The 26,176-nt window shown below is 46.3% G+C and overlaps 1 protein-coding gene across 6 annotated transcripts in view; it reads left to right on the forward strand.

The window, feature by feature from the left end:
• PRKCA (protein kinase C alpha) overlaps positions 1–26,176 on the forward strand; it is a 404,670-nt gene that overhangs the window by 324,069 nt on the left and 54,425 nt on the right. For all 6 annotated transcript variants that reach the window (XM_023652179.2, XM_023652178.2, XM_070226042.1 and 3 more), the window contains 2 exons: positions 23,241–23,378; positions 24,187–24,360. In XM_023652179.2, the coding sequence (XP_023507947.1) occupies positions 23,241–23,378; positions 24,187–24,360 (312 nt within the window). The remainder of the gene's footprint in view (positions 1–23,240; positions 23,379–24,186; positions 24,361–26,176) is intronic.

Raw genomic sequence — 26,176 nt, forward strand, 5'->3', positions numbered from 1 at the left:
GTCGCTGCTCATACATGTTAGCTATGACTCTTTTTTCACTTGTATCCTAGCTGAGTATATGAACTAGACAGTACTTACTCAAGTTTGGTTTTGATGTACATTTATGAAAACATAAACTCTGAGACTACGTATATGCACGTGCAAGAGAGCTGCTGCCAAGAGGTAAGAGCATTTCAGAGCCCTATTTTGAGTGTTAGAAATTTTGTCGGGGAATCATTCCTGAGAATACACCAGGGGATTGATTGTCCCAACATTCACGGCTTTCTGGAGCCTGGAGCTTAATTCTGATTTTCCTCTCTCGAAGATGTTTTCATGCTCAGTTTCCCATGCTGTATGGCACACACGGGGCTTTTCAAGGTTGTTTGAACTTGAATGCTTACCTGATTGGGAGCTTTGGCCCATCAGAGGGACATCCCTGCTCTGCCTGCCCTCTGATTGTTAATGCTACCCTTGGCTTGACACCTCCCCATGAGCCATCTGTGCTCTGCAGAACCTCAAGTTGACCCCCTCGTGATAAGTCTCATTTTCCCCGATCATAGACCATTATCATCCTTTGCAATTGACTTCATGCCCAGCCTTTCTCTTCAGATGGTTGAGGAAGGCCAGAAATTCTTCTGCCTGTTGGATGGGTCAGCCTAGAGGACCCAAACCTATCTATCTCTCATGGTTTGACTACACTGTCGGCTAAATAAGCATATAATCCTAACCTCCCAAGAGTGAATAGCTGCATTTTCCCTTACCTTGAAAATCCCCTAGGGCTGCACTGTCCAGTTCGGTAGCCACTGGCCACATGTGTCTACTGAGCCCTTAAAATGTGGCCAGTCTAATTTGAGATGTGCTTTAAGTGTAAAATGTGCACCAGATTCCAAAGACTCAGTATAAAGAAAAGAGTGTAAAATATCTCATTAATTTTTGTATTGATTGTATATTGAAATAATATTTTGGATATATTGGGTAAAGCATATTGTATATTTAATCTATTTTACTTTATGTTATATACTTTTATATTGTATATTAGTATTAAGTATAATATTTTTGAAATTCATTTGTTATATTAACGAGGTTCTAGGAAATTGAAACTTACATATGTAGCTCACAGTGTATTTCTACTGGACAGGGCTAATCTAGAACATTCCTCCCATTGAAGAAATAGGGATTGAATTGCAAAACCCGTGACTTTCTAATGTGTTTTCCCTGGGCTTATAAATCATTTATTTCCAAGAGACCTGGGATTTCAGAAAGTGGGTTCCCTCGAGATTCTAGGCCTGTTACTGGGCCCAGATAAGTATATTTTTTACATGGACTCTGTAACTGTATTAGAGACAAGGATGTAGCAAAGCTTAGATAATATTTGAGTTACTTAGTAATTTCATAATGCACATTTCTAGTAATAGCCCCAGAAGTCACAATGAAATCTATGGAGATTTTCTGGTTAGTGGGAAAGCTGTGAGCAGAGGGTCAGAGGTCTGTGGAAGTGAAGGCTCAGAGAACTCATCTGGCCCTGCCTTGTAGACACAAAGTTGTTTTACCTCTCGGACTGTAGTGAATGTGTCACCTAAGGGCTGGGAACCCATGAGCTACATGAATTTTAACAGATATTTTGAAAACAGGTGACACTAACCTTTCATGGCTGAAATATTTTATTTGAAAGACTTGTTCAAATAGATTCCACAAAATGTCCATTGGTCAGAATTTTAAGCTGGATTAGCAATGGCTTCTGTCAAAATATTATATAATGTCTGTGTCTTCACAGTTTTTGTTTTTATGACCATTCAGAACTATATCAGGGTCTAAATCAAAAGAAGCCAAAATAAAACTGATGGTCGTGGCCCATTGGAATGAGCTGTTTGTGGGGTTGGTGATATAGTTCCAGAAACTACTTCTAATCTCCCTCAAGACTCTGCAGATTGCCTTAAGATCGCATAGATCTCCCTCTATAGATCCCTCTCTCGATTTATTCTGGGGAAACATTTGAAATTATCCCTATTACTGATTATCAAGTTAATATGATCCAATTACTATCATAGTTAAGGTATTTAAATCAACATAGATGAGACTCTGTTACTAGGTTATTTGTGGAAAGAGTCAGCAAGCATTTTTATGTTTACTATTGTTGAAATTGGATTTTCCAGAAGCCTCCATTGTCTTTGAAGGCTTTATCTAATTCAGAATCTTCTTCTCTGGATGGGGAAAAAAAATAGTTCATTGGAGACCCTCAGATAAATTGTAGCTATTTGTTGATATGATCAGGCCTGCTACTGTTACCATGGAAACCTGTCTACTTTCCAGTGACCTTTTGGACACAAAACAGAAAATCTATGTGCCCCAATGTGGATTCTGCTTTTTTTGGTCCCTAAATAGCTACTTAATTACTTTCTGAATTGTGTGATGTTAAGGGGGAAAAAAACTGTAAAATGCACTTCAGTTAAAAGATACTTTAATCTTTGTGCTTCAGCTCTGTCTTAGAAGCAAAATCTTAGATGGAAATAAGACAAGGTTTAGCGTTGGAAATCATTTTCATACATTCATTAGATCATTGTCAACAGAGGTTAACACTGCCACTCAACTGAGCAAACTCAAAGCTTCTAAAAGCCGCTGCACAGAATTTTTGATTAGTCTGTAAGGGAGGGTAAATGCATTTATATTATAGCGTTGGCAACATGCTTTCAGTTTAATTTATCTTATGGAAATGATTTTCTTGGGAAACCAAAGAAACTTGTACATTCCGGTTGTCTGTTCCATTCTAATGGATTCTTGAAATGACTTAAAAAGCCTGTGTTTGTAGTGATGGAGGTCGCCTTGTGGGTGAATGTTGCTGGTTGAAGAATCAGGGCAAGCTCATGTTAAATGTTAGAAGCACTATCCACATGTCCCCAGGCTCAGGTACCCACAGGGATTAGTGGGTACCAAGGATGCTTCCCTCTGTCGCCAGGAATTGCAAGGAGGGAAAACAGAGACAGTGTCCTTTGGCACTAACGTAGACATGGCAAGTGAGCATTGACACAGGTCTTTATGGTTCTGTCTCAAGCACCTAAGAAGACATCAAAATCCCCTAAAAGAGAAAAGCCTAGCATAAGGCTGACACAATACATAATGCTGTTTCCTCTTTTTCCCAAGGAACATGTCCTACAAAGAATTAGGGTTGGGGGTCTCTAGAGGGGTTAATCCTAAGGATTCTGAACCCCTTGGGTGTCCTGAAAAACAAAGTGGTGACCACCCCGGTGCTCCAGATCCTTGCAACTCCGAGAATAGTATGTGGATCAGCAGCATCAGCAGCATCTGGGAGCTCATAAAAATGCAGAAGCTCAGACAGCGTCCTAGACTTTTACTGAGTCAGAATCTGCATTTTAACAAGATCCCCAGGTGATTTCTGTGCCGATTAAAGTTTCAGAAATGCCAGTTGAAAGCATGTGACCTACTGACTGATGAGTAAACAAATTCATATCTTCCGGTGGTTGTGGAGGTGGTGAGGACAGCCTCTATCACCCCCACTATCCACTTTAAATAGTGTGGGGATTGCACCCAACCGCCTGCTGCACCCAACCTCCTGCTTTTGTATAGGTCACCAGCTAAGAATGGTTTTAATATTTTTAAATGCTTGAAAAAAAATTAAAGAAGGGTAATTTTTGTGACACTTGAAAATTAGATCGGATTCACATTTCAGTGTCCATAAACAGACTTTAGCCAGCCCTGGTGGTCTGGTGGTTAAGATTCTGTGCTCTCACTGCCACAGCCCAGGTTTGTTTCCTGGTCAGGGAACCACATCGCCTGTCTGATGGTTGTCATAATGTGGCAGCTGTGTGTTGCTGTGATGCCGAGAGCTATGCCACCAGGATTTCAAATACCAGCAGGGTATTGATATGGACAGGTTTTAGCAGAACTTCCAGACTCAGACAGACTAGGAAGAAGGACCTGGCCACCTACTTCCAAAAATAATTGGCCATGAAAACCCTGTGAATAGCAGCAGAGCATCGTCTGATACAGCGCTGGAAGGTGAGAGGATGGCGCAAAAGATGGGATGGGGCTCCGCTCTGCTGTCCACAGGGTCACTAAGAGTGGGAATCCACTCAACAGCACTAACAAAAGATAGAATTTTATTAACACAATCACATTCATTCATTCATTCATTCATTTATTGTCTATGGCTCCTTTCATACTACAACGGCCAAGTTGAGTCATTGACTGGAGACTATGTGGCCCACAAAGTCTAAAATATGTGCTATCTGGTCCTTTACAGAAAAAGTTTACTGACCCCTGGAATAGTGGAATACTAGAATATTAGAACTGAGAGGGATGTTTAAAATCATCTTTATTGATGGGGAAACAAAAGCACAGAAGAGTCTTAGTCAAGCTAGTTGGTAGCAGCACCCAGATCTCCTGTCTAGGATGATGCTTCTGTCTCATTTCCTGTCCCTTTCAGTCCCCCTCCCTGTGACACGGATGTTTCCCGCTCCCCACCCCCCTGCATATATCATGCTCTTTCATGATCTCAGTACTTGCTGATGTTCCCTCGGAAAGGCTCTCCCTTCTCCTCCACTTCCCTCTGTCTCAAGCTCTTCAAATCCTCCCCAAACCTTTACATAATTCTCAAGCCTTTTAAGCTGCTCCGAATTCTCATTGTGTAAACTAAAGGCTGCTCACTTGCTGGACACACCTGTAAGGTTTGTCACCTTCCTGTTTCCAGAGTCAGAACCTTGGGCCCTTCTCTAAATGCTTTGAAATCTAAACATCAAGCCCCATTAGGAATCCACCTTCCACCTGGCTTTCCTTGACAACCACGGGGAGGAGGTCTGAGCCCACATATCCAGGGAGGCGGTGGAGGTCCTGCAGGGCAGAGGGCATTCTGTAGCCCCCAGAGTCTCCTCCCCTCGCATACCCAAATCCCTTTAGCAGTTGAGCAGAACCCATATGTGTGACGAATATGGTCACTCTTGGAGATGGACCAGCTCCTTTTCCACACGCTCTGTGGTTCCAGAAATGGCTAGTTCTGGAAATTTCGGGCTGGTTAATGCTGCATCTACTCTGTGTCAAGCACAGGCCCTGGGGATAGAGAGTTAAGACGTGAACCTTGTTCTTAGGAGTGCTGCTGAGTAGTAATAGGGGATATGAGGCCTTTTGCTTCATCTCCACTCTGTGGATAATATTCCTGACTCTTACTGGAGGAGAAGCAGAACTTTCTTCTCAGCCCACGTCCAGTAGCTAACCTAGATGAGCAGGTGTCTGACTCAGGCCACAAGTCAGTTCTTTGTCCAGGTACCAGTATGTCCAGCTCTCGAGACACATATCCAACCTCGCTGCTAGAAAGATTATGGCTCACCTGGCATAACATGGCATTAACCAGGACTTGGGACCATAGAGAACTCAAAATGACGGCTCCCAAAATGAGGCCTAGGAACTTATGACTGGGGTGTTTGTGGGTGTTTTATTTCGGTTTTGTTGATGGTTTTCTTTTTATGAATGAGGTCTCTTTGCCTTTAACACCATTGCCTTGATGTACAGTGACTGCGGCTCTTACCAGCTCATCAAACCAACCAGGTGGGGGTCACAGAGTGCCGATGCTCAGGAACTCCCCGAAGTCAATGACTGTCATGTCTTTAACATTTAATTGAAAACCAAGTAGTTAACATTTAGGCAGCAAGTACAGCTGACATTTACATCTTCACTTTGAGCTGAGATGTTTTGCTCCCTTATCTCCCACCGCAACACCCGGGCCTGCAGTCCGGGATGCGTTCCCTCTGGGAGCTCTTGCAGACGTGTGGAGAGGGGATATGGGAGTCTGGCTGATTCACTTCGTAAGCCTTTCCTTTGGATTTTTTTTTCCAAAAGGAGATTTAGTGTGGTTTGTCATGTCAAAGCTTAAAACAACTTATAGTTCTTTCTTTGACTCCATTTGACTCGAAGAATAACTGCCCAGGGGCTGTTAGAAGGCTGTGAAGCTGCACAGCATTTGCATTAGTGTCTCGGCTAGAGGATGTTTGTCTCCCAGCAGAAGCAGATGACCTACTGCAGATGGAAGTTGGAGGTAGGACCCTTCTAAAGCCATGCCATGCACTTCTCGGAGCACCTCAGCCCATCCAGAGTCCTCTATACTTAAAGGTATTCAAGCAAAGATTGGACAACCCTATCAGAAAGGTTCAGGAGAAAGCTGCATTAAATTTCCCCTCGGGTTCTTTCCAACACCAGGATTCCAATAAGGATGTTTTGTTGTGATTCTTAGTTCCCTTTAAACTTGATGTGGATTAAGATCTCTAGCCTAAAATAGAGTTTTGGGGATTGGAACAAAATGGCCTATTTTAAGAACAATTATAAATAGATTTGTGATTACAGATTTAAAGGAGCATAATTATAAGATGTAAAAGAACGTCGTCTATCCATACCCGTTCAAAGAGATGCAAAATTCGTGGTTTGACCAGTTTCCTATCTTTGTAGACAAAGCCTTCTAAGTACAAGTACCATCAGTTTGTTTCTGATCTCCTGTCTCTTCAGGCTCAGGGATGTTGTGGCCCTTTCAGGCTCTGGAATTTAGGTTCAGAAAACCAAGCGCTCTCGCAAGTTTTCTCCCAAAAGCTAACTCACACGCTGTATGAATGTGTAGGATTAACCCTGTGACTGCTTCTATAGAATTCTCTGTTAATATGGTTTCAACTTATTTTTCTCACATGAGTACTTGAGAAAATAAATTATCCAGTCATGATGGGTTTTTTTAAGACAGAAATTGAAAGATCAAAAGAGATGTGGCTGAAGGGCAAAACCTAGTTACCTGGTGTTCAATCAACCAGAACTTGGTTAACCAGCTGCCTGACCAATTTATATTGCACCAGTTGTCTTAGGTGCTTCAAGATACTGAAGAGCCTTCTGAATCATCAAGAAAAAAAATACCTTTTTTTACAAGCAGTTTTAATGGTAAGCGAGTTTGGCTTTATTCTAATTTATTGAATAATGGCAACCTGTGTATAAAAGTATCAGGTAACTAGCTGTGTACTACCTCAAACATTGAATTAACCAAATACCCATTATTCCATCGTATGGATTTGCCAAAACCAAAAGAGACACACATGAATGTAGTGGAGCTGTTGGCGTGGTACCATGTCTGGCCACATAAACACCACAGGAACAAGAGAGAAGAGTCTTGGCCCCGTGTGGTTTGATACTAGCCTTTTCAGCATTTTTACAAAGAAGAGTGAGTTTCTACCCCTCCAAGGGCCAAATCAGACCTGCAGCTGCTGAGCCCCTGGAGCAGTGCCCATCTGAAGGGTCACTTCCTTCTCTCCCTGACCCTCATGCTGTGTCTGGAGCTGACTGTCTCTGCCCCGTGCTTTCTGTCTGCATCGTCAATGGAACCTATGGTGTGTGGTACTCGATCTTGATTTCTCTCATGGTGCTGTTTTCCTGTATTTCTAACATCTCCCCTACTAACCGAGCAGTTTTTCTCCTTCTCCTGTCTTTTACAGGGATGTCATGTCCGCTTCTTAAAGGTAGATCTCCCTGCACTCGGTCCTCTTCCACCCCTCCTTCCACAAAAACTTCCTGGTTTTTGTGGCTCCCAAGCCTGTCCCCCAGCCATGCTCTCCACTTAACGATGCACTGTGTGTTCTGGTAGCTTGAAACTCGTGCCTACCTGTGTCTTAGTCTGTGCTCTCCTGTCCAAATGGCCGTGGTCCCCCAGTGAGGAAAAATGCTGTGTATTGATCACCCAGAGAGTATATGGTCCTTCCTTCTCTTCAGATTAGGCTCATTTAAAATTTTACCAAGGTAATATTGAAATCTCCTATGAATGATTAAAGATAAGTTCAAGTCTATTTTGAAAGCATCAAATGAACAGAAAGAGTGCATCTTTAAATTGACAACACATTTTCCTTTCTTTCTGTTAATATATGTTTCTGGTCACGTATGAAGACTCATCTTCAGTTTTATATAGGCCTACATCTACATTAGCATGCAATCAATATGGCGTACTTACACTACATGTGTGCGTTTATGTAGAAGATGTAGTGTAATATATCATGAGCTGAAATCATCAAATGGTTCTGACATTCTTAATGCCTGGCTTAATACTACTCACTATACTCCATTTTTCCCATTTTTTAATTTCTTCCTCACTCGCTTAATTGTTGTAACTAATCAACCATTCTATCCCCCAACTATCCAATGGAACTTTGCAACTTGCATGTAAATTATTTTAAAAATCTGGTCTATTGTCATTTCTGACAACACCACTCTCTTTGGGGGAGCTCGGTAAGGCCATGGACCAGCTGTGCTCTCAGTGTATTATTGCCTTTGTTAATAATTAAAATCAGCTCTAGATTCTTACAGCGTATTCATATTGGAACCAACTGGAAGATTTAAAAATTCAAATACTACTTGAGTGAAGAATTTGCGAGGAGATCCCATCCTCTACCACAAGCTAGAATCAACTCATAATACTCTTTAAAAAACACTGGACTAAAGAAAACATCTAATAAGGAATGTTTTTAAAGTCTCTGATCTCTAGATAAGGTGAGATTAGTGACCTAGAGTTATTCGAAATGGGAAAGAAAGAAATATTCTTTGAGGTTTCACAAGTCTTGCGGAGTGTGGTAACTATCATGTGTGAAAATTTCCGCCTTTCAAGACTCCTGTTGTTGCCGCCCTCCTGTCGTTTGTTTTGTAAAACCCTGTCATTCAATGCAGTGTGTTCATTTTGGAGAAACGTCTTCAGAAGTCGGCCACACTTGAACACACCGAGCCCCCGGGCGATTTCTTCCCTTAGGGCACCAACATCCCACGTCCTCAGAGTAAGCAGACACCTCTTGATCATTCTGGGATGTCCTGACAGCTTCTGCATAAAAGCAAATAAATCTCCTGTCATCTTATACCTTGTTATTTCAGAGGACACCTCTACTCTAATGTAATAAACTCACACTTGGGTCCTCGGATCCTTCTTGTGACCCAAACGCCTTTGGCCTGTGTGACGTGACATTACAACAAGTTTTTGTCTTTGTTATTATGTTGGAAACTTTTATTCCAGGGAAAAATAATGTACATATTATGGGGCTGTGTTTCACAACATGTAGGAAAAGCTAGGTGCAAAACTCAGATGTGGCTGGAAAAGGAAATAAGAAAGGGAGTGAAAAAACAAAAAGGATTAGGACCAAGCTTTCACCTCTTAGGTCCCCTCCTGGCAGGTGAACCGTGGCCCCTCCCAACTTTGGGGAAGGGCTGTCCCCCTCTTCAGAGGGACTGTCCTGTCCCCCGCCTGCTGGGCAACACAGCTCTTACCTCGTCACTCCCAGGATGCAGCACGGGGTAGTGGTGAAGCGCCAGGCTGCCTGGGTTCGAATCTCAGCCCCACCACCTCCCAGCTGTGTGGCCTTGGGTCTCTTAGCTCATCTCCCTACCTCAGTTTCTCCATCTCTAAAATGGGGGTGATGAAAGCCAACCTCATAGGGTTGTTGAGAGGATTAAATGAGTAAATACAAAAAGTGCTGAGAACAATGCCTGGCTAAGTGTCTGCTGCTGTCACTGTTCTCAGCATTCTCCCACTTCTCACCCCCAGGCAGGACGAGTTAGGGGTCTTTTCTAACGGAAGTGCCACTGTGCAGGGCTGTTTTCTGAGAAGCCATCACCAAGTTGAAGCAAACCCTTTGTCATGCTTTCTCAGCCACTCATGGGCCTCAAGTTGGGCGACCCCCCCATGTACAAGGAGCTGTCAGAGAGGAATTGCGGCCCCACCACTCCCGCCCACAGCCGGGAAGTGAGGCCGGGCTGAGTTCATTTAAGAACAGGATGGAGAGGGGGCCAGTCGGCAGCCTCTTTTCTAACATTCTTTGTGTTGGTGCACATTTTTGATGTTTCCTGTGCCTTTTGTTATGAGTCTTAAGACAAGAAACACATTATTCTCCCTGAGAAAGAAAGTGTCCCCTGTGTGTTGGAAAACTCACCCTGACCCAGGCGGTGGAAGGGGAGTCCCATCGCGCACTCACACCTCTTGTCGCCCGCTTGTTCACGAACTCATCTTCAGCTTCCCTGAAAATAGCCTTGTCCATAATCAGTCCAGCGACGGCCCCCAGGGACCATTTCTCTCTGTTGACAGACTGGAAAGAAACTTGCAGGAAGGACTCTCCGCGGCTCTGGCCAGTGGCCGTGGGTGGACAGCCGATTGTGCAGAGCTGACGGCTTTGGTAGGGGGTGCAGCCGTGGTCTCACTTCTTACTAGGGGTGTTCCTTTGTAACATGCATTTCCTCAGGCCCCAGCAGCCTGTGGGTCCCATGGGGTCACAGTAATTGAATTATTTTACATTTTCCTGGCTCTTCCCTGGCCTATTGACACAAAAGCCCCATCCACTCCCATAGCAGGGAGCATCCTTCCCCCTCACCCCAAATCGCACCCTTACACATCCTCCCCCAAAGCTCCCCTTTCAGAAGAGTCTCTCTTCTGATGCGGGAGCCTGGCAGCAGCTCCTGAACTCTGATTACGTCCCCGTCACGGTAGGAAGGGAGGGCTCCCCATGTAGGACAAGGTTGGGAGTTTCAGTCCATCTCACAGATGAAGAAACTGAGGCCTCGGAGAAGTCAACAATACCGAAACCGTCTTCCAGTCCACATGTGGCGGACCCCACATCCCATGCTCGTCACCGTGTTGAGTCCCCTCCAAGCTTCCCTGTCAGCCACAGGGGGCCCAGAGGCCAGCCCGGACCTGCGCAGCTGCCGCCAGCCTGGGAAGCAGGTGTCCCACTGAGCTATAATTAGGTCCCTCGTTTTTAAAAACTGGTGTGGTTTTTAAAAACACTCCATGAAGATAGGATGAAATCAACGATTATGGAAATTTTGTGCTAAATTTAATTGCAGTCGGCCCCACTTTCCAAATGCTTGCTGCTGTCAGACATTTTATGAAAAAACTTAAATTGAGTAATTGAGCAGACATCCAGCATTTTGGGGAAAGGATCATTATGGTGGTGTTTTTACCTCCGTGTGGATGGGAGGTTCACCCCTCTTTCACTAGATGCCCCGTCCTGCCCACCTTTCCTGCAGCTGCTGCCCAGAGCTGCAAGTAAGTGTCTGGAACTTTCCACAGGGATCTGGGCTTTATTGTCAGTTGTGGCTTGATGGGGTTTTTTGTTGTTTTTTGTTTTTGTTTTTATTGACTTCAGGAGCTGCTGTCCTGTGATCATTTAGCTCTGGTTGAATTTCCCCAGTGGGGGCTTTTTCGTTGAATCTGCCCCCCTGTGTCTATCATCGTTTCTCATTATTTCCCAGGTTGTTCTGTGTTTCTGCCTTTAAGATAAACAGCGCGGCTCTCTGGGACCACTCCAGGGCCCTCCTACAGCCCTCACTGCCTCCCTTTCCGCACTTCTTGCATCTGCAACTTGCAAAGTCCGGGCGCGGTCGAAGCTTTGGGAAGAGATTCAGGAGACACAGAGAGGTCTAGAAGTGGTTGGGGTTTTGCTCTTTTCTAGAAATAAAGCACCTGGAGATTCTAAAACACGCTTTCTGCATCAGTACACATTCCCCTGGCATTGTGCAAAGGCCCGGCTCCCGCATTAGAGATTTGAGGCATCTTCCGTAAAGGTGTATCTGGGAAGATAGAATTCGTGTCTTGTTTGTGCTGTTTCACAGCATTTATGGGACCTTTACCTCTGTGGGCCAGACTAGTGAACCTTAGGCGTGTTTCTGCTAAAACATCCCGGTCAAAGTGCAGTCAGTCCAGAAAATAAATACCACAAGAGGGCAGTAAAGACTTGCAAATAGAAGAGTCCATGAAACCTGCCCGCGGAAGAGAGCAATGAACTTGTGCCTGCATCTCTTTACTTTCTGACGGAGGTGAAGATGGGAGTCATACTTTGTGCACCCAGTTGTTCCTTGATTTGGGGGAATCATTGAGATGCTGAAAAGGCAAGAGGTCCAGGGTCTCTCTAGGTTGTTTCAAAAAGTTACTAAGTACCAAACGTGCCCTGACAGTGACATGCCATGCACATCCACTCACATTGGGCCTTCCTCTAAGGCAGGTATCAGAGGAGTGGGTGCCATCAGCAAACAGGTGAGAGAGAGAAAGACGGGTTTTTGCAGATAGAAAAACTTAGAAAGGGTAAGTTTTTGGTCCCGGGACCCTCACCTGAGGCTAGACTCTTAGAAACTGGGGAAAACATGGCAGCAGCCTTCCTGAGACCTTTTTAGTAGATCCGTAGGTTGACTACCGCAACCTGAAAATCACAGATTAGTCAGCCTAAGAAGATTTGTGTCAGCATCAGTGGACAACTCTGGGAGATGGGAAGACCAGGTTGGCTGTAAAGACAACAGCACAGCAGGATACTAGAGCGAATAACACTCAGTACAGATAGAACGAAGCACTTCGTGTTTTCCGCATTGGGCAAAGTGCTGCTGTGTCACGGATGCCGCGTTTCTCCTTAGAGTATGGCTTGGTTGCCATGACAACAGATGCCTGATGGCTTCCCGTGAATTCAGCAGTGGCAGCAGCCTAAGTGGATGTGTCCATAAAAATATTTCTCATTAAGAAAATGACTGAATGTGGTTTCCCTTAAATTTCTGCTCCACTGAATGTCTACTCCACTCACTACATTGTTTGGCTGCAAACAGTTTTTTTCCTGGACTAGTCAGCATCTCAAGCATCATGGAAAAGACTGAATAGTAATTTAATCCGAGTGCACTTGAGGTTCTTAATTGTGGCTGTTCTGAGAGGTTAGTAAGGAGATAGAGACGTTTTATTTAAATCTAACTGCAAATGAGGATGATTTGAGAACCTGCATGATGTAGGGAGACAGGCAAACTACAGCCCACGGGCCACATTCTGGCTGCTGCCTGTTTTTGTAAATAAGGTTTTACTGGAACCCGGCCACACTCATTCACTCAGTCATTCATGTAGCTCTCACACTATATCGGCAGAATCGGGTAGATACTACAGAGACAGTATTTGGCTTGCAAAGCCAAAAATATTTACTGTGTGCTCCTTTACGGAAAATATTTGCCTATTCCTGATGTAGGAGGATGAGCACAGAATTCAAAGACCAGCGTTCTGGTTTCCAGGAAGGAAAATTGACTTAGACACATCACTTAGCCCCCCAGGCCTCAGGCTCCTCGTCTGTAATGTGGGTGGCCTTGATCAGCTTATCTCCAAGTTCTGTTCAAATACTGAAAGCCCCGTCCCCATTGTGCTGTTGGTAAAAGATGACATCCCAGAAGGGGCGGCTCTTAGCACAGGGGAGTGACCTCAGCAGAATGATCCAGGGTCTGGTTTCAAGGACCAACCTAGAGGATAGTAGCATCCTTCTCTTCCTCCCCCAACACTGCCACAACCCAGTTCAGTGGCCATAGGGAGTGGGGGTCGCTCTCTACCCTCACTGTCTTCACCTGTACCAAAGGCAGGTCAGCCCTTCCCAAGGAACCTTCTATGACTGACAGTCCTGAGTTCTGAGGCACTCTCTGCACTTGCCAGCAGGAGAACTGAGGCACACCTGTGATTCCCGACTCTAGGAGAAAACTGCAATCAGCAGATGTTGACACAGTTGTATGGGAGAGCTCGCCTGGCCCCATGCCTCCAGGTTGCAATTGCAGATTAGACTGGCAAATCTGAAAAATAAAAAATACTATTGAGAGTCCAACCACGAAATTAGACACACCACTTAGAAGAAACCAAGGTCCTGACTTCAGGTTTTAGGCTACCTTGACTCTCTGGGTTTCCTTCTTTTCTCTCTGACTTTTCATGGTCGGATTAAAATGTCTGGCCTTGGGCACCAGCCTTTGCAATACCTGTACCTCTTGACCCAGCAATTCCACATCAGGAATCTATCCTGGAGAGATCGGGGATATGCGTAGAGATTTGGACTACAAAATTGTTCATCTGCATGTTATTGAAAACAGTGAAAATTGGAAACAACCTAGGTGTCCAACAATAGGGGAGTAGTTAAATAAACTGCAGTAGAGCCACACAGTGGGCTGTTATGTAGTCACGAAAGTCATGTGGTAGAAGAGTGCTTGTAACATAAAAAGAAGTTCACAACACAGCAGGGAGGAAAGGTTACAAACCATATAGTTCTATATACATCAAAGAAGAAAACATGAAAAGAAAGAATTAGAAGAATATTCACCAAAATGTTAACAATGATTATGTGCAGGTGATAAAATTATGGATGATTTGAATTGTCTTTTTTTTTTACTTATCCTTGCATGTTGAATTTTCTAAAATGTACACATGTATTACTTTTATAACAAGCAGCAGCTTTGTTATAGAAATTATTTAAAAGCAATAACTCTGCCTTTAAAACATTTTTATATTAGAAGTAATTGCCTTCCCCATGTACATGCTCATCCATTGGTTCTAAAAGTATCCAAAGGACCACGACACCCCAGGCGCTCTCCTGGGCCCTGGAGGACATCAGGGAACAGAACAGATGGGGTCCCGGCACTCCCTCCAGTGGAAGGAGAAAGAGAAATGTGTAACAGGCAGTGAGAAGAACGTAAGGGAATACACAGCCTGGGAAAGGATGATGGATGCCATGTGGAAGCCGTATACTTAAAGCTGCACCTGAGGTGAGACAGGAAAGCATCCTGTCTGGGCCAGAGGAGCAGACAGTGCAAAGGCCCCAAGGCAGCAAGCATGCTTGGCATATTCCAGAAGATGAAAAATTAGCCAGAGAACCACGGGCATTTTATCTCCTCCAGCTGTGTTACCCAGGAGGCTATAATGCCCACAAAGTCGCATCATCTTCACCCGTTGCCAGGTTACTGAGTAGGAGGTAATAGACGTGACTCATGGCTTGTTAGAAACACACAGCCCTACTCCCTTAACGGTATCATTGAAAACTCCTTCCCGGTTCCTTTGTGGGTTTCTTCTCCTGAAAGTGCATGATTTCTCTTAATGTTTCAGTGGGTGCAGCTGAATACGTTGCTTTAGAGGTAAGATGCTATGCAAAGGTCCTTAGCTACACATGGCATGGCTATTTCTGTTACCCATGCCTGGGTTTATGGAACAGCACCAAAACACCATCAGTCTTATATTGCCAGGGTTGTTCAGATAAGTGCTGAATACAGGACATTTTCATTGTAGGAAAAAAAATGTGGAAGAAATACAGAATTACTCATTGCTTTTATGGTTAGTTATTGTTGGCCTGTCTGCCCTTGGAATCTTAGAAGTATAAAGAACCTTCTGTTATTGTCAGGTTCATCTCTCTACACTTTGCAAACATCTTTGATAAATATATTCATCAAAGCCATGTTTTCTGTTATGCTGGGAGATACGGTATTATTAATGAACATTCACAAAATAGGTACGAATGGCCACATTTACAATGGGATGTAGTTTAACGTTAAAGCATACTTCATGGGTTGGATTTCTACCGAAGATAGTCAGCACCTCTTGGAAGAATTGCTAGGCGGGGTGCTGTTGTGTTAGAGGCTGGCGATTTATGATTACACACTTCCCCCATGTCTTTATTGCCTGTTTTCCCACATACCAAAGCTAGTATATAATCATCATACAAAGTTCAAACATTGCAGAGTATCTATGGTATTACGCTAAATCATTTGGAATTTCCATGACTGTAGGACCGATCGTCACATCTCAGCAGCTGCAAATGGTCCCACCTAATAGAAAATGAACATCTCCCGTAACCCCATCCCTCGTTGGATACACAGCGCGGTAGTTTGGCACATCCTCCTCTCAGTTTTAATTTGAAAAACCCCCTAATAATGGGCCGAATGTGGACAGCCTCTCACAATACACGTGGACAACTCCTCAGACACAGGCGTTTGACACACATGCCATGCTCAACCCCAACTGCAAGAATTTGAATTTGCAATATTCACATTCACTTTGTGTGATTTGCTTTACAGAAATGCCATCATAGGAGTCCTTTAAATTTTGAATACCTTCAACGATTGCAAACTATTATGTCTTTTCAAGAATAGATCTGTTGTGGGGGCCGGCCCCGTGGCCGAGTGGTTAAGTTCTCGAGCTCCGCTTCGGCGGCCCAGGGTTTAGATCCTTGGCGCGGACATGGCACCACTCATTAGGCCATATTGAGGTGGCGTCCCACATGCCACAACTAGAAGGACCCACAACTAAAATATACAACTATGTACTGGGGGGATTTGGGGGAGAAAAAGCAGGAAAAGAAAAAAGAATAGATCTGTTGTATAAAATGAGACGCACATCGGTTACGAGTAAATTGTCTGAGGGGGACAGAGTACTGCTCCTCACAACCTGCTGGTCCACTTGGCATCGTGATGCCAGACTAGACCTAATGCTAATGAGCCATCTTTCAGGGAACCTAAAAATCCTGGATTCTGAGTTGTTTCATCATAGCCAGTAAACCAGGCTGTGTTTTAGCCTTATTAAAAAAAAAAAAAAAAAAAAACATGCTAAAGCTGCAACATTTAAAGTCACGCTTTTCTGTTTTGTGCATTATATGTCATAGTTTCCATTTTTGTTTTCTCTCTTAGAACTTCTATGCCATTTTAATAAGACAGGGTCTTTTCCTGCGCCAGTCCTAGCCCAGCCCCACAGGGGCTACAGAAGGCGCTCTGGAAATCGGGGTGAGCAGCTGGAGCCGAGACCTGATTCTTCTCCTGCCCCGCTGGGAGGCCTGGAAGCCCACGGGGACGTGCCTCTGCCTCCCCACAAGTCCTGAGCTCCTGCAGAGCCTATCTGCAGCCTTGACACATGTCCGTGGGTCATAGGGTTTCTGGTCTATGAGTCAACCAGGCAGACCCCTGACCCAGGTGACCTGCAGTTGCTCACGGAGGCCTTCAATGTGCAGTCAGGGAGGAGGCATATGCCAGGAGGCCAAGGGCCATGCCAATAGTGTCGTCTTCCTGGGACAAAGGAGGAAACCAGGGTAAAGAGTATGATGTGAGGTGCTGCACTGGGGGCTTTTGCAAAGCGTTCCTCATTACACCTTCAGCATAGCCCAGAGATATAGAAATCTTATTACCACTGTGTTACAGCTGAGGGATCTGAGGCTCAGAGAGGCAGTGTAATCTTCCCAGAGTCACACAGCAAATATGAGTAAGGCCGACATTTGATCCAAGCTGTTTGGAATCCAAGTCCAGGGCTCTTTCCAGAGTTGCCTATCAATTTTATATGATAATTGAACATTGTCAACGGTAGAAAGAGTCTCAGGAACATTGGCTCTGAGGGGACATTTGAAGTTGGAGAAACATTCCAGCTGTCGTAAATCAGCACATCTCAAACTTAAATGTGCATGGGAATCACTTGAGGTTCTTGTTAAAAATGCATGTCCTGATTCAATAGGTCCGACCTGCGGCCCAAGAGTCTGACAGGCCTCCAGGTGATGCCGATGCAGCTGGTCCATGGACCACGCTTTGAGTGGCAGGGATGCAGACCGCAGTACCTTTGGACTGAAGTTCTTCAGAGGAGAGGCTACTTCCTATTGGTCTGGTTTTCTCAGCACCTGGCCCCATGTCTTGGGCATGACAGACATATAGATATCTGTGGAATAAATGATGGAATGTTCTAAAGTCACACAAGGACCCATGAGTTCAACAACATGTGTGTCCTGAGCGAGAATTCTGTGCCAGGGCTCCACTAAGCCCCTTGAGAAAATAGAGGTGAATAGGAAGAAATAATAAGAGGCACCAAGCAGTGAACACTTGCTGGGTACCAGTTACCACGCCAAACATTCTCACATCTACTCCTGCCAGGAGCCCTGTGAGAAGAACGTCAGCAGAATCATCCCATCTCACAGATGAAGGATCAGAGACTCAGAGTGGTTGACTTGTCCACGACCACACACAGCGTGTGCTGAGGTGGAGATCCAAACCCTGAGCTCTTGGCCACTGCTCTCTGAAGAGGTTGACAAGCATCATCAGAGTTGAGAGGGCCTTCTGCCTTTGGGAGGTGGGGGAGGGCTTCAAGGGAGGATGGTGGTACAGCAGGCCATGGATCTCCATCCCATCCACTGCTGCCCGGCGCCTGATCCTCCATCAGCTTTCTTTACGTGAGTGTTGGAGACGAGCGAGATCCAACTTGAGATCCGGGATGGGCCAGCGAGGAACGTCACTGACGGGCTCGTCCATGCATTCGATCCCCAGTCCAGCGCAAGCCTCTTCTCTCTCCTCTGACTATCAGTCCAGGAGACTTGCTTTCTGTGTCTGCGGTTTGGATTCCCACTGGCTCATGTGCCCCGGCAGGGCGTCTGGCTGTGCTGGGCTGTGTTTGCGTTGCTATAGTGAAGGATGTCAGCACCCTTTCCCTTACGCCTCCTTGGGTTTGCTGAAGTCTCTGCAGTTAGGCTCAGCTTCAGCTTTATCCCTAGACATATATTGATTTTATTTGCACTCCTGGTGAAGCCTGAATTACATTCATGACAACCAGAGTTATATCCACAGTGTGCAAGCCAGGAAGGGCAGGTCTCTTTGTCCTGCTGGGAGACCAGTTGCCAAACAACCCATTAAAAACCTCAAAGAAAGGGTCGGCTCAGGGATTCATTGTTGCTCTTCATGCAGAGATCCAGCTGGGTCTGGGGCAGGCTGGACTTCTCATCTGAGGACTATCCCTTCGGAGAAACTCTTCCAAGGCCATGGTTTCAGCTTGCTGCCCCAACCAGTCCAGCATGGCCTCTGGGGAGGGTCGCTGTGTAGCCGACCTCCCTAAAAGCAGGGACGCCATGATAGCCAGCCTTCTCTGTGGCTGACCCAGCACGACCAGGGACTGCTTGAGGGGGAGAGTTCTGATTATATATGAACAGCCACCTGCACAGAGGCTGGGGCAGTTCTCTGAAACAGCCTACCTGATAACAGCTGCTTTTCTGTGTTAACATTTGCCATCTTGTGTGACTAGTGCTGGCCACAAGATGACCGTACTGTTTATGATTCGGCCTCTTCGAATTCTGTAAGTCCTAGTGCTTAAAGAAGACGTGTTTTTGAACGAATGAATGAGATATTTGTTGAGTGGGTAATTATGTGCCTGGCACAGTGCTTGGTCTAAAGATACAAAGATGAGTGAGATGGTCCCTGTCTTTCAGGATCTCACAGTCTAGGGAGGAAGCCAGATCAGTGAGTCCAGGAAGAAGGTACACGTGTCTAAGTTCCCCAGAAGCCAACTCTGCCACAAGGGTTGAGAACAAGGAGTTCAGGTGGGAAGGATCCCAAGAAACCCCGGGGGGGCGTAGGATGTGAGCCAGCGGAGGGAGGAAGCCAGCTGGGTACCATGCTGGAGCTCAGTCCTGCTGGGGAGCGGGGAAAACAGCATGGAACACACTTCTGTGTGCAGCTGGTGGTGGGCTGCACCCTAGGATGGTAACTGTGGGGCACGCCCTACAGAAGTCACCCGACTAGAACCCTCAGACAGCCTCAGGTGTGCACAGGTGTGCAGAGCCCAAAGCTCAGGGGACGTGGGCAGGGCAGAGACAGCGTCTACCACAGGCTGGAAATTCCAGGATGGAGGAGGCATCAGGGAGACAGAGGCGAGCCTTGAGTTGGACTCTGTGGGTGAACAGGACAGCATGGCCCCTATGGAAAGGGTGACCAAAGACCCGCGGCAGGAGCAAGGCTGGCGTGGCTAGGACAGAGGGCCGGGGGAGTGATGGGAGCTAAGGTCACAGCCCCAAGCCCAGTCTCCTCCTCACCCGTTGTGATGACTTGACCTTTTCTCTCCACCAAATGGGAATCCAGGGGACCAGGACAGCACCCCACTGAACAGGATCCTTCCAGGGAACAGGGCAAGGGGGACAGGGTGGAAGCAGGGAGACCCATGAGGAGGAGGTCACTGAAATGGGGCACCAGAGGTGGGGCCGCCTTGGCCAGAGAGGTCGCGAAGAAAGCCCTGAGCAGAGGGTGGGTCCTGCACATGATCTGAAGGTGGCTTTGACGTGAGCTGCTGATGGATCAGCTGTAGAGTGAGATTCAAAGAGGCGTTCGACAGTAAACACACCATCGGCAGGTATTGACAGGTTGCCGTGTGAGCTGTTAAGACCAGGGTGCAGTGAGGAGAAGGGCAGGAAGTCTTTGCAGAGGGGTTCTCCAGAGAAATGACAGGGGAGCTGGGACCTGGATGGGGGAGAAGTCAGCCAGGAGAGGGGGTCGGGGCGTTGCAGTCACAGTCTCCACAGAACATGATTGCACTCCGACTGCCTGGAGGGGAGCCATGGACCCAGGAAGGGTCGGAATTGGCAAGACAAAGGCGGCCCTGGAAGTGGTCTGGAGGCCGAGGCCTGGGGCTGTGTAGACCACCCTCCTGGGGGTCTTCTGCCTTCCCTGCCCTCAGGCCCCCAGCAACACAGCTGCTGCCGGGTCCACTGGCTGTCTCCTCCAGCCCCATTGTTTACTAGACCCAGGTTGACCGAGGGACTTGCTCCAAGTCAGTCCTAGACCACTGAGCTTTTGGTATCCTGGATGTTCCTACCCTAGAAGAGCTGCTCATGGAAGCTCGGTGTTGGAGTGGGCCCATGCCATTCTGCAGCAAGGCCTGCAGGTGGCAACGTGGAAATGGCTCTGAAGCGTGTCCTGTAGGTGACGTGGAAGAAATGCTGCTGCATGAAGACCTCAGGGCTGCTCTTATCTCAGGGCTGGCTCAAGCTGGGGAGAAATCCCCTTCTCACCCTCTAGGCCAGGCCACTGAGAAGCCAGCTCTCTGACAGTGAATGCACTTGGTGTGGGCAGCCTGGCCTGTCTCCTTCCCAAACGACCCGCTGCTCTACCCAACTCTGCTTCCAGCTACAGAGACGTGAGAATGGAATCTGTCCAGGCAGGGCAGGAAGCTGGTGCCTTTCTCTCTCTGGCTTCACCTCCTGAGAGCAGGAGTCTCCTTGGTGGATGTTCCTCCCCAACCTCACGGATTGAATTCGGAGCAGAGTCTAAGATCACATTGCATGTGGGTGCAGAAATCCTCAATGCAAAAATGCTTTTTTGGCATTTATATCCCTTGAGCCTGGCTGTGGGGAATATCTCGTCCCTGTAACTAGACTAAGGTCACAGCACAAAACTCACAGAGCCCTTGTTGGGGTACAGCCCCCAGTGGAGGCAGGGATGCATGTGTGTATAAAGCCCCGTATCTCTCCTGGAGGCCATCGCCTCCATCAGCCCCCATTCCGTCTGCACTGGCTGTGGTGTTGAAGGGTCAGAGGTGAAGGAGCAGTGACTGTTGAAGAAGGCCCTTGAGTCAGGAGCATCTGCTTAGGACGCAGCACTGCAGGTGGAAGCTGCGCCCGGGTGAAAACGCTCTTCAGCTGTTTCACGCACGTCAGAGCGATGAGTCCGTTGTGTTTCCGTCTTCTCGGATGTTACTGTGAAGTTTCTGATAATCTCTTTGTGCCTCTTCCTGATAACTTTTTTCTTTTTAAAAATCAGAAGAGCAGAATAGAGTGGCATAGTCAGTATTCTCATCTCAAACTTGACCTTCCTGATTATTCATTTAAATTTAGACACAAACCAGAAAGTTTCTCAGCTTGGGCTCGTTCCTGGGGTGTCTGTTCGGAGGATGGTGCTGGTCCTACGGTTCAGGAGGGCTCTAACCCTTACCTGAGTGGTCATGTCCTGACTCTTTCTCACAAGTCTGTCTCGAAATTCCTTCCCTCCTCTGTCAAAGGGGAGGCCAGTTTATATATCATCACAGTTCAGGTTTTGTCCTTAGAGAGCATGTTTCCAGTGGCCCCCAAGTTCCCACGTGTTTCCCACATGGACTGACAATATTATAGTGCAACTGTATTAAATACTTTCAGCCTCAAAGCAAAAAAGTCAGGGCCACCGTCTCCCATACTTTAATGTCTCTGCTTAAACGGGCATGCTGAGTCATCAGAGCATGCACTCGAGCCGTGAGGTTTGATCTCTGTACAAACGAGGTATTTTTATGAGAGAAAAGCGTCGCCTTAACAGCACATCTGATGAACCCATTCAGACTCCATCTCTTTATTCATTCAGCCACAATGTTGAGTGCACACCCTGTGCCAAGCACTGAGTTAGTGCTGGGGATCCAGACAAGCTGACTGCGGCTCGTTCTGCTAATGCAGAGCCTCTTCAACAGAGCCTGGCACGAGGTGGCACACTCAGTAATTGTGGGATGAAGGGATTCTGTGGCTCCAAGAGGGAATGTGGATGATTCCTCGAAAGCCGGAAAAAATTGCAAATCCCACGTTTTCCTCCAAGAGCTAAGAACTGAGGTTGCCAGTGCTTCGGTCGCATAGTCAAGCCCCTGAATGCCTCCTTTGCCTCCTGCGCCATCTTGGTGACCATGTTGACTTGAGTGGTGTCCTGGCCCCTGCTCCAAAGCTCAAAGGTGCCCTTAGGTCTGCTGCCTTGGGGAGGGGGAGGCACCCTCTCCTTAACAATGTATCCAGAGCAGGAGTCTTTGCCCTTGGGCTCAGCCAGCCCCCAGGACCCTGGCCTCGGCAGCAGACTCACGGTCAGTCAGGCGGTGTTCAGCAGGCAGGGGCTGTGGGGAGACTCTCCGCCCACGCCAGGCTTCTCCTCGGGCTCCCTTGCTGACTGTTAGATGTCCCCAGGTGATCACTTGCCCTTCCTTTTCTGCTGAGCCCTCTGACTTTTCACCTCTGACATGAGACTAACTCCCCACAGGAGAAGAATGAGGGTGTGGTCCCTCCAGGACCTTTGTGTGGCCTGAGTCTAGTTTATAAAAACTCACACATCACTGACCAAATATTCTTCAGGCTCAAAGGGCGCCGTGTGTTTGATGTGACCAGATTCTCATGCATGTCATCATTTCTTTTCCTAAGTGCAACTCTTGACTTAAAAAAAACACTCTATTCTTACTGTGCCTTTTAAAGTGGCAATAAATCATCCCCCCAGCTTGCCATTTAAGCGGTTCTCCTTGCGAGGACACTATGCTCCCTTTTTGCCTGGGTCCAAGTTTCCTTCATGTAGATTAATCTTAGACTGGAAAGTCTACAAATAAGAAAAGCATCAGTACACAGTTTACTTTTTTCATTATGTTAACAGTCACAAAGCACCATTTTCCCCAAGAAGTTAACTTCTCCATCCAGGGATTACAAACTGCCTGCCCCTGGTGGAGTCCCATGACTTGATTCTCGGTTAACCATATACAGAGTCCTCTCATCTGGTGAGAGGTAGGGGCAATTTTTTGCTACCTTGCAAGTGTTGCCCTTAGGGTGAGAAAAGCCTCTGAAGTATGAGTAGATCTTTCATCACCCTCAGATTCCTTTTCTCACCCCATCCCACCTCTCACCTCCCAGCCAGCTTAGTTACAACACGCTTTTTTCTATCAGTCTTTTCCCTGGAAAAATGACCGACTGTTCTCATGTGTGCTTGTTTAGAAAGCCAAGCTTGGCCCCGCTGGTAACAAAGTGATCAGTCCTTCAGAAGACAGGCGACAACCTTCTAACAACCTTGACAGAGTGAAACTCACCGACTTCAATTTCCTCATGGTGCTGGGGAAGGGCAGTTTTGGGAAGGTAAGAGAACAGGAGTCTGTGCACAGCTGGGCTTTTGCAGAGAATGTTGGAATTGATCCGGTTCTCCCCAAGATTTCCACAGCAGCCCTTTAGATTGCCCTGCTCGCTGTACTGGTTTCTCAGATGTTTCCTTTCATTAAAATGAAATGTTTCGTTTCGTTAAAAACAACTGCATCCAAAAAGCTACAGAGGGTTCACTGTGTGTCACCCTTTCAGTGATCAGCACAGAGTGGGTGCTCCCAAATGCCAGTTGAATGAATAATTTTCACAATTAAACATTAAATGTTGCCTTGTAGTAAGCACATGTAATAATTAAGAGACACTGAACTGGGTTTCTTCAGCTCTCAGCCTGGATGTCTATATTTGGCTTCTCTGGCCTCAAATCTCATGATAGACTCAGGAACTGATTGCAGTCCTGCCTGTTTTTTTTGTATTGGTTCCTGACTCATGAAAAGCTTATAAAGGTCGGTCACATTTTGCTCCAAGGATGCTCCTGAAAAATGTGCTTAATTCAAGACTGATCCCGATGATGCTAGGTATTCCTTTTAGCAGCCACAATAGCGCCATCGTGTGACAATAGCCTACACAGTGCATAGATCTTGCCAGCTTAGACACTGTACAGTGCTGGAGGAATTTAATTTGCAGGGATGTGCAATATTTCAAAATCTCATAAAGTAGAACTTTATTAATATTGTCATATCACCCATTTACAGATTTGCATGAACTGTCCCCCGACCTGGTTTCCCCACCTCCCCCAGTACCAGACATATGCCTAGAAGTTTTCAGGTTGCTCTTCCTCTGCTCCCAGGTGATGCTTGCTGACAGGAAGGGAACAGAAGAGCTGTATGCTATCAAAATCCTGAAGAAGGACGTGGTGATTCAAGATGACGATGTGGAGTGCACCATGGTGGAAAAGCGAGTCCTGGCCCTGCTTGACAAGCCCCCGTTCCTGACGCAGCTGCACTCCTGCTTCCAGACGGTGGTAAGGATCCGGGCTGTCTATCTGTGGCGCAGCACACAGCGTGCTCTCACGGGCTACCCCTGAACCAAAGTGTTCTCCACACCTGAGTCAACCTTAGTCCTGTGGAGAAGGCTGGAGAAAGGCCTAACCTGGGGACCGCTCAGCCCCCGATTCTTCTCTGCCAAGCAGAAGTGCCTGGGGACAACCTCTCACTCTTGTGCCCCTGGGAGATTTGGGGTGCCCCCTCTCTGTGATGTGCCCACTACTTAGAGGCTTGACGTTAATTCCATTTAGTTCAAACTGTTATATCAAAGTTTTCTTCATAGCAGGCAATGTGCTAAGACTTTCAGATACAAAAACAATAAAATAACTCAAAGTCCTGGCTTTTTAAAACCACTGGTCTAGCTGCCGGGCCTTGCGTTGGAACATTAGGAGACTTGATCTCTTACAAGAGTGTGTTCTTGTTTAATGCCACACAGCAGAGGTTGGCAAACAGGCCTGTTTCTGTATGGCCCATGAGAACTAAGAAAACTTAAAAAAAAAAAAAAAGAAAAGAAAAGAAAAGAAACCCGAAGAATAATATTTCCTGACATGTGAAGATTAGATGAAATTCAAATTTCAGTGTCCATAAATAGTTTTCTTGGAACACAACCATGCTCATTCATTTACTCATCCTCTACACTGTTTTCATGCTAGTGAGGCAGAGTTGAACAGTTGCAAGACACACACAAAGCCTAAAATATTTACTAGCCCGTTACGAAAAAGTTTGCTGAGCCCTGTCATAGCGTATAACTAAACAGAGGACAAAACAGTTCCAAAGCACTAACCAGCCAGCTGTGGGGCCAGGGCTCTGGCATGGTGCTTGCAAGTAGCCTGCAAGAAATATAAACATTTAGATGGCACCGTAGTGAGGCATTCCCAAAGACAGGCTTTCCACTCCTCAGCAGCTGTCCTTTTTAAGATATGACTCAATAATCAGTAGCTATAATTGTTACTGTTATGATGATGATTATTTTCAACTTCCCGTTGGCCGAAAATTGACTTTCTATTTTATGTCTCTCTTTAAAATTTCTTGGAAGGCGCCCCTCAATGCTCTTGGATTTTAGAATCTCAAAATGGCAGGGCAGTCACACAGTCTCTGGATGGGCAGTGGGGCTGCAGAGTCAGGCGCCGGCCACTGTATGTCAGCCTGGCACTGGCAGCACGGTCAGCGTCCTGCTCCCAGCAGCTCCTAAGCAGCGCCAAGGAGAGGAGAGCAATGTGCTAGGGAGAGAGAGCCACATCCCCAAATCCCAGCCCAGATCCTGTAACCCTGGTTACGCTGATTAGGCTCCAGAAAGCCACAGAGCAGAGAAATAAAGATGAAATTAAAGTTCGTAACAGGAAAGCTGAGATTGAAGATCCCAGAGCTGTTTCCTGCTTATTAGCACCAGCTTCATCATTTTTTTCTCTCCCTGTGCAATACTTTAATGTTTAATAACCTCTGTAAATGGTGATGCTGTCCAGAAGAGAGCAGAGGTCAGCTTCTACCTCCGTGTGCTGTGCTGTTAGTTATTTCACTATTAAACCCTCTCATTCTCCCCATCTGTTCCAGCATAATGTCCTCATAAGTATGCAGATTTATTTGGTTCCCTAATATGCTCCCTCGGTGGGGCCAACACTTAGCATACCAGTGACAGAGAAAATCAGAAACAACATTCGGGCATGTTATGGATGCAAAAGAACATTTGATTAGCCTCTCCACTTATAGTCCCCTCCCCCACAGTAAATATCATTGAGCGTTTACAGTTTATAAGCCCAACGTAATTGACAAGACTTGTTTTCAGAAGCATCCAGT

Source organism: Equus caballus, chromosome 11, assembly GCF_041296265.1.
Source record: "Equus caballus isolate H_3958 breed thoroughbred chromosome 11, TB-T2T, whole genome shotgun sequence".
Classification (NCBI taxonomy): Eukaryota; Metazoa; Chordata; class Mammalia; order Perissodactyla; family Equidae; genus Equus; species Equus caballus.